The sequence below is a fragment of the Gossypium arboreum genome, chromosome 12 (assembly GCF_025698485.1).
Source record: "Gossypium arboreum isolate Shixiya-1 chromosome 12, ASM2569848v2, whole genome shotgun sequence".
Classification (NCBI taxonomy): domain Eukaryota; kingdom Viridiplantae; phylum Streptophyta; class Magnoliopsida; order Malvales; family Malvaceae; genus Gossypium; species Gossypium arboreum.
Genome location: NC_069081.1, coordinates 104,403,066 through 104,411,109, shown reverse-complemented (window position 1 = coordinate 104,411,109; position 8,044 = coordinate 104,403,066). Strand labels below are relative to the sequence as shown.

General features: G+C 28.2%; 1 protein-coding gene across 2 annotated transcripts; it reads right to left on the bottom strand.

Annotated features, from left to right (window-relative positions):
• Positions 1-3,555: 3,555 nt before the first annotated feature.
• Positions 3,556-7,143, bottom strand: LOC108477266 (ACT domain-containing protein ACR4). Of its 2 annotated transcripts, none has more exons than XM_017779764.2 (8): positions 6,726-7,143; positions 6,087-6,159; positions 5,948-5,993; positions 5,754-5,868; positions 5,605-5,672; positions 4,920-5,510; positions 4,724-4,828; positions 3,556-4,176 (listed from the first exon to the last, which is right to left on the bottom strand). In XM_017779764.2, exons 1-8 carry the CDS (start codon positions 6,727-6,729, stop codon positions 3,835-3,837), a joined length of 1,344 nt encoding a protein of 447 aa, XP_017635253.1. In that variant the 5' UTR covers positions 6,730-7,143; the 3' UTR covers positions 3,556-3,834. The 2 variants fall into 2 exon arrangements, with proteins under 2 accessions (XP_017635253.1, XP_017635255.1); XM_017779766.2 differs by lacking the exon at positions 6,726-7,143 and adding an exon at positions 6,247-6,389.
• Positions 7,144-8,044: the final 901 nt, after the last annotated feature.

The following is an 8,044-nucleotide window of genomic DNA, read 5'->3' as shown; positions in this document are numbered from 1 at the left end:
TTTTTTTTGGCAAGATTGCATCTAACAGTGCAAGCCATGATTAAGTTGAACTCCTAAAATAAAGTCTTAAATTTAATACACATATATAAATATATATGAAAAGGCAAATCATACGCCGCCTTTTTCTTTTCATGTGCAAACCTGGCTGGAAAGACAGCCATATAGTTGGTGGGTTTCATATTTATTTATGCACCTTGACCTCTTTCTTAAGGCGGCTCTTCCATGCACCACGTGGCAGATTCCTTGCCCATCATTTAGATATACAAACTTATCTCTATCTAAGAAAAAAGTTAAAAAGAGAAAAAAATTCTGAAATGTTAAGAGTCATCAAGTAAAATTGTATAAAGATGTTAAAATTTTCTTTTGTTAAGTTTATGGTATATTATTAGGAAAATTTTCATACTTCAGAATTAGGAAATTGACAAGTATTTTATAATAATATAAAAATATTTTAAAAAAAAGATACATGTCATTTTTAATACTATTTGCAAAATAAAAAAAACCCTAAATTTATTAATAATTGTATTGTTGAATACTTTCTTTTACTTACATATTATATACAGTTATTTGATATTAAGTATAGTGACTTGTTTAGAGAATATTTTTTCTAAGTGTTATGATAATTCTTACAATATTTAATATTATTTAGAATTCAAAATTATATAAAGTTATAATACAAACATGTTTATAAAATTAAAAATTTTAATAATTACAAAAATATTAATTACGCTTTCATTCAATCGATTTAAATTATGCTATTATCATTTTCTCCTCCATTTATACAAGTCATAAAATATAATTTGGAAATATTAGGCAAAAGCTAAACACAAATGGTAAAAAAAGGATGATATGAGTGGACCATAGAAGGAGCATGAAATGAATGAGTTTGAAAATTGATTCAAGTTTGGAGACTCCAATAACAACTGCTCTAATTCCAACATGGCTGCCATCTATAATTAATTCACCATAAATACATCAAATGCACAGCTACTAACTAACAAAATGTTTCAACCATAAGAATAGGCGGGGTTTCCTTCATTCCATATCACCATCGTATCTTATTTCCATTCAAATAAACTAGTTTTTTTTTTTTTTTAGAAAAATCATTAATATTTTTTTTTTAATTCTATATTCTTTCTATAAAATGTTTGACTAAATTTAGTGTTATGTTTTGTCACATCAACTCAATGTACAAAAAAAATTAGATTTTAGATCAGATTAAAATTATTCAAGGAAATATATTATTTTTGTGTTAATGAGGCAAAATTGCATTTTGCAAGGCATATTTTTTACAAAATACGTTTTTTGCTAACAAAGCCAAGTCATATTTTATTAATGTGATTCAAGTTCAAATCCTCTCTCAAGTATTTTATGTTTTTATTTTTAATTCACGTTGTTATAAAGATTTTTTATATACTTTTTAATTTATGTTTTTAATTAATAATATTTTATTTGCATAGACAAAAAATTAAATATGTAATTATATGATGAAAATATATATTTTATATATATATAGTATTATGTTAAATATATTTTATCTTTTAAAATCAACTAATTATGTTGATATATTTTTCTTGTATTTTTTACTTTTATTTCGTGTTTTCAATTATTAATTTTTATTTATATAAATAAAAAATATGAAATTATATGATGAAAATATATATTTTAATATATGTATCGCTATGTTAAATGTGTCTTATCATTGCAACTAACCACTTAATGGTATATTTTATTTTTTAAAACTGAACTATTTATTTTGATATATTTTTCTTATATATTTTGATATATTTTATCAAAGAAAGATAGGATTAACGAGGTTATTCAAACAGACACGAGTCAATTAAATGGTATTCCTATAACAATCAAATATGATTATCAATCACTCGTTTAATCGAATATGCTACAAATAATTTGTTATCTCTTATTCTAGTGTGTGTTTTCAAATGATAAAAATATTTTATGTTTTATATGATTACCAATCAAATAAAAATTTATTTTATGTATCAATTCTTACATTTCCTGAGAATTAACAACAAGTTTTAATATGTTGAGGATATCAATAATGGGTAAAAAGTGATTGACTACACATCAAATAAAACAATAAATGTTTTAATTGTACAATGTAATCTTTTAAAAGGTGTTTTTGAGTTGATTTAGCTCCATACTACTTTTTTTCTTTTTCCTTTTGAATCAAAATCCAATCAAGCCCGACTTTTTTATATAAAATGAAATTCTCAAAAATAATTATGTACATAATTAATATTCAATATTAATTTTAAGTTATAAAAGAAAAACATATCAACATAAATAGTTGATGTTTTTAAAAATAAAATACATTTAACATATAATGCTATATTGAAAAATATATTTTCATAATATAGTTACATATTTATTATTTTGTCTATATAAATAAAAAGCTATTAATTAAAAAATAATTAAAAGTAAAAGAATTATACAAGGAAAAATATATCAAAATAAATAGTTGATTTTAAAAAATTAAAATATATTTAACATAATGCTATATATATTAAAAATGTTTTTCATTAGATAATTATATAATTATTATTTTATCTATATAAATAAAAACTATTAATTAAAAAGTGAAAATATAAAAAATATTTAAAATAACATGAATTAAAAATAAAACATAAAATTCTCACACTAATCAAATTCCATATATAACCAATATACTAGGTCAAATGCTTTGTTAGTAGAAAACATATTTAAAATTGAGTTTTTCAAAAGCGTATCATACATAGCACGTTTTAATTCATCCAAATAAAAGGGTCTATTTTCTTAAATAATTTAAAATTAACCGCATCCAATTTTATTTTAGTAATAGCATATATAAAAAAGATAATTATAAAAAATCATCCACTTAAAAAAATTGGCAAAAAATAACTTGTAAAAATACCATGGTCTTAAAATATATATTATAAAACTAATCTATTTTTTCTCACCCATACAGTAAGAGTTACATAATGTAGTTATTTAAATGAGAATGATGAACGTTAATAATTAGCATTCTATCTCCCAAAAACATATAAAAAATCTTTCTTTAAAAAAAATTGCATTCTTGGAGTGAAAACAACGTTAAAAAGATTAACATAGAAAACTTGGTAGAAGTTGGAAATGGAAAACTTTAGAAATGAATATAAAACAAACACCAAAGCCGCCATCCTTATTTGCGTGTCTAATGGCTGATTTGGTGGTGGGTGGGATCATCAGTCAAACCCTAAGTAGTCACCCTCCACTTTAAATGATCCCATCTCCTCATTTTCTCTTCTAACTATTCTAATTTAAACATTTTCATGCTTGACATTTATTTCAGTTTGTCTATATATTTAATTTAAATGGCTGATCTTCACTAATTTCGAAATCCTGCTTTTACTCTCTTTTTTTTTTTTTTCAATTTCCAGTTGCTGTTATATATATACATAATAGGTCAAATCTATGTACAATAGTCCAAAATTACAGTCAAAACAACGGCAGCATCCGTCATTAATATAGATAAAAATAAAGATAATCAAAGCAATGAAAATTGAGAGACTTGGGTTTTGTACAGAAAGTCATTGTTTCATTTTTTAGCATTTGTGGATCCAACTATAGATTGAATACACAGTAAATAAAAAAATAAAAAAAGAGGGTGAGCTCCCATATTTACACGTCCTTCCATTCCTATTTCTATGGTTTAATTTCCAATACCAGAACTGAGAAATGATTTCTTAGACTCCACAACATCTAAACTGGTATCCATCATCTAAAGCAAAGTGGGTTTTCATTTACACGTCAAAGGACCTATATATATATATAGAGAGAGAGAGAGAGAGATTCCTAAGAATAAGACCTAACCAAGCTGAAGTTGACAAAAGATTTTGATTTGAAGAGACCACCGAAAAGGAACCTGGTTGGAGATTCCTGGGAAACTGGTTTACTGTCGTCAGGGTTACCTTTAACTTTTAGAATGGTCTGGCCAAGAACTTGTCTGATAGAATCTATGGTCTTAACATCTACAGGATAGCCTGATGCGTCACGAACATAGAACGTGTTCACAGCTTTGCCTGCTTTTGTTGTCACTTCTGCTCGGGTGACTGTCAGGCTGTTCTCTCGGAAGATCCGAGTTACATCAGACAGCAATCCCACTCTGTCTGTTGTGCAAAGCTCTAGCTTCAAACCCTGGATTAGAGGCAAGTTTATGAGCAATGCAAATTTTAATGAAAGGAGTCCTCTAATTTACATATCGGATATGAATCAGGCACATCATTTGACATGAGTAATTCAAGAAAAATGAAGAGTAGGAGTATATAGATGGAGACAGCTAGCTAGATAATGAGATAACATAATTTGACAAAAGAGTCAACAATGGAGCAGCTAGAGATCTTTGACTGGAGGGTCTGCTAGACTGGACTGCTATAATGTTTTGATTATGACTACTTATTATTATATTACAATATGTATGGATTTATGTTTTATAAACAATTTGTGTCAATATCTGTACCAAATTATTTAAATAGCTTAAGATGGTTAAATTTGAAAGAGGGACCATTAACTGCAAACAAATTCCACACTATAAGATTAATTTATTCACAAGCCCTAGGATAGTACAAACACATGGAAAATGATTCCTAACAAATTGTATGTTATTTTATAGAAATAAATACTGCATAAAACATATGAAGAAAAAGGTGATACTTTGATGTCATGAAAAGATTAATTTACTCACCTCAGATACTCTTCTCTCGATTGCTGCTTCAAGACATTGAGTTACCCTTTGTCTCTCTGCATCAGATTTCACTGGGGATCCGTCTAAATGTCGAATGTAATATTCCTACGAACAGAATATAGTTTTAGTCCCAGAACTCATATGAGAAACTGCTATGTGAAAGAGAGGAAAAAAAAGAAAAAAAGAATGGCATTACCTGATAAGAATCTGGCCCCAAAGTATCAATATTTGCGTGAAATACTACATAGTCCATATCTGTCAAGGTGCAAACAGTATCGAAGAGAAGTTTCGGCCTATCTTTACACCCAATGGTAACCACTGAATAGTCCTTATCATGCCAATTAACAACATCAACATTTGGCCTTTGTCTGTCGTCCAAGACATCGCCCCCCGTTCGTTCATAATCCCTATCAGCAAACATCATCTGGTGAAGCCTTCTCTCGGTATGTGTGACTGAATGAGAGACAACGGTTTTGGCTAAACTTGATTTGTTGCTTCCCTTCAGTACATTGCAAAGAAGTGACTTTATCCTGGATAGCCTTTCCGGGTCAGAAATTGCAGTTTCTGTTTCCTCATCAGTCACTTGCATCACAGCGGCAGCACGAGTGTTATGTGTCCAAACTTCAGCATTTACTACATTGCATTTAAGATGCCTTAGGACAGCACTCACTTCAGACAGCAATCCTGGTCTGTCACTTCCTGTTAACTCGATCGCAGTGTGATCCATTGATTGCTTCATCCCAACTGATCTTATTGAAGGCATGAAACAAGATTCTGGTCCTAGAGACTGAAGACCCAACCAAAATAACATATGAATGTACAAAAAACCAAGAAAATTAAGAGGTAAAAAAGGCAAATCAATTAAAACTTGTACTGCTTACCTTCCTTATATAATCTAGAATCCCTTCATCTAGGATCTTGTTTCCGTCTTGATCAGTAACATTAAAAACTGGTTTTAAAAAAAAAACTGAGAATCAAATTTGTACTTGGTAGACAACTTTATAATTAAAAAGGGGACAGGGTATCTTACCATCCATGAACCAATTGCCATCAGAAGATATGTAAGCTTTAGTAATAATAAGATTAATATCAGTAAGGATTTGTACAACTTCAAGAAGGATTCCATGTCTGTTTGCACTATCAACCTGCATTAGAAAATCTAATAAGAACCAGAAGATACAAAAAAAAAAAAATTGAAATAAAAATCAAGAGGGTCATACATACCCTTATCACAGTTGCATTTTTGCAGGATTCATTATCAATCACAACTCTGACAAGAAAGGTAAGTGAGTAATACTGCAGTTTTTTTTATTCCATCTCAATAATTGTAATGAAAGTAGCATAAAGAAGAGCTTGTGGTTACCTGGGTGGATTCATTCTTCTAATGAATTTCTCATATTCATCATCCATGTCACGAGAAAAGCTCATATTCATCTCTAGAAAAAAGAAACAAAGATTCAGTCAATGACAGAAACTAAGGATAGAAGTTCGAAATAAGAGCAAAACCAAAGCCTATGCAGAACCTTGGGTGGTAAGACCTAAACAAGGACTCTTGGAAACACATATATTTGAAGTAAAAAGAGGAGAGATGAGACTTAAAAACTTGAAACTTTTAAGCAGAGAAAAAAAAAAAGTAGAGCAATTAAGAAGACTCCAAAAGAAGAAACAGAATATTGACTTATACCATACCAAAGAAAAGGCCATTCAAGACTTGGAAAAGTCATTAAACATAGCCGAAACCCCCTCCGGAAATGTAGTTCTCTATGTGTTTGTCAATTGGTGTAAAAACATACAAGTAGAGAAAATAAACCTACCAAATCAAATCCACAGAAAAACTTCTTTAAAAAAAAAAAAAAAACTTACTAGAGGATAAAGCAAATTTCATAGCATAAGACTCTGGATCTAAAAACTTTAAAAATTTTCAGTATTAACAAAAACAAAACCAACGCTCTGAAAAAAAGAAGAGAAAAACCCAAAGGAGATAGAAGCAAAAAATGGATACCCATTATAACTTTGTTTGAGAAATTTGTGCTGTGGGACTAACCAAACTTCGTCTCTCTCACTTTTGATTCTCTGTTTAACAAACAAGGCTTTTTGTTTTTCTGCAACAGTATATGAAAAATGGATTGATAAAAGAAAAAAAAAACTCTATTTATATAGTAAAAGAATAGAATCTTTAGACTTCCTGAATCCTCCCACTCTTATTAAGGTAAATATAATAAAATATCTCAAGAATTAAAAATTTTTACAAATAAGAAATCACAATAATAATATTATTATAATAATTCTTGAATCGGAATCAGACACACCCCGACACGATGCTCCAAAAACCTGCAATTTTGTAAAAAAGTAACCCCGAGAGGAAGGCGTACGTTAGCAAAGACACACGACGGCGTACTTTAAACAAAATTGAAATCAATTTGACCTGGATTCAGTCTTGTTTTGTTAATTATATTTAGTTTATTGGTTTTTTATTTATAATTATATTTAATTTATTTTTATATATGAGTTAATATTTTTATACATTATTCAAATAATTTTTTATTTCTAAATTAGTAAAATATTTAAAATAATGATTTTTAAGCTTCAAAATACTTAAACCGAACTAAATCAATAAATTCAATTCGATTATTTATAATATTCCTTTCAATTTTAAATAATCAAAATATTATATATTATATCACGATTTTTGAGGGAAGTAATTGAAAGCATTAGCCCACGTGTTTAAATTTAAGCAGAGTTGATCTTGACAGTCGATTTTGATCTTCCAAGGTTTATGGAGTTTACTTTCACTTAGCTGTCTTGTTGAGGTTGGTTGGTTTTTTAAAGTTAAGGCTGTCTTAAATTCCCTAAACCCTAGCCTTTTAATACAAAAAAGGTTAGATTTCAGCCTAATTCAACCCACCGTATCTACAGTAAGAAAAAACGTGATTTTATTTTCATTTATTACATTTAATTCTTACCAATAGAGATTAAGGCAAGTGGTTTAAATTAATTCTATATATTTTATTTTATTTTAAAGTGAATTTTGGTTAAATTATGAGTTAGGTGTTTTACGGATGAAAATTATGAACATTCACATGTATCAATTACATTTATAGTTATCAATGAAGTCTCGGCATAATTAATAAAGATAGAGATTTTATGTTTTGAATATCCAAGTTCGAGGTTCATTATGTGTAATGTGTGGGTCTTTGAGTCCTGCAATATATTGTTAATTTATGTTGGTTTTAGTTCAATTAATCAGTTCTAGTGTAGATTATTTTATTTATTAACCTTTTTATGTTGTAATTGTTTAATTTTACACTTATTAATCCGTTT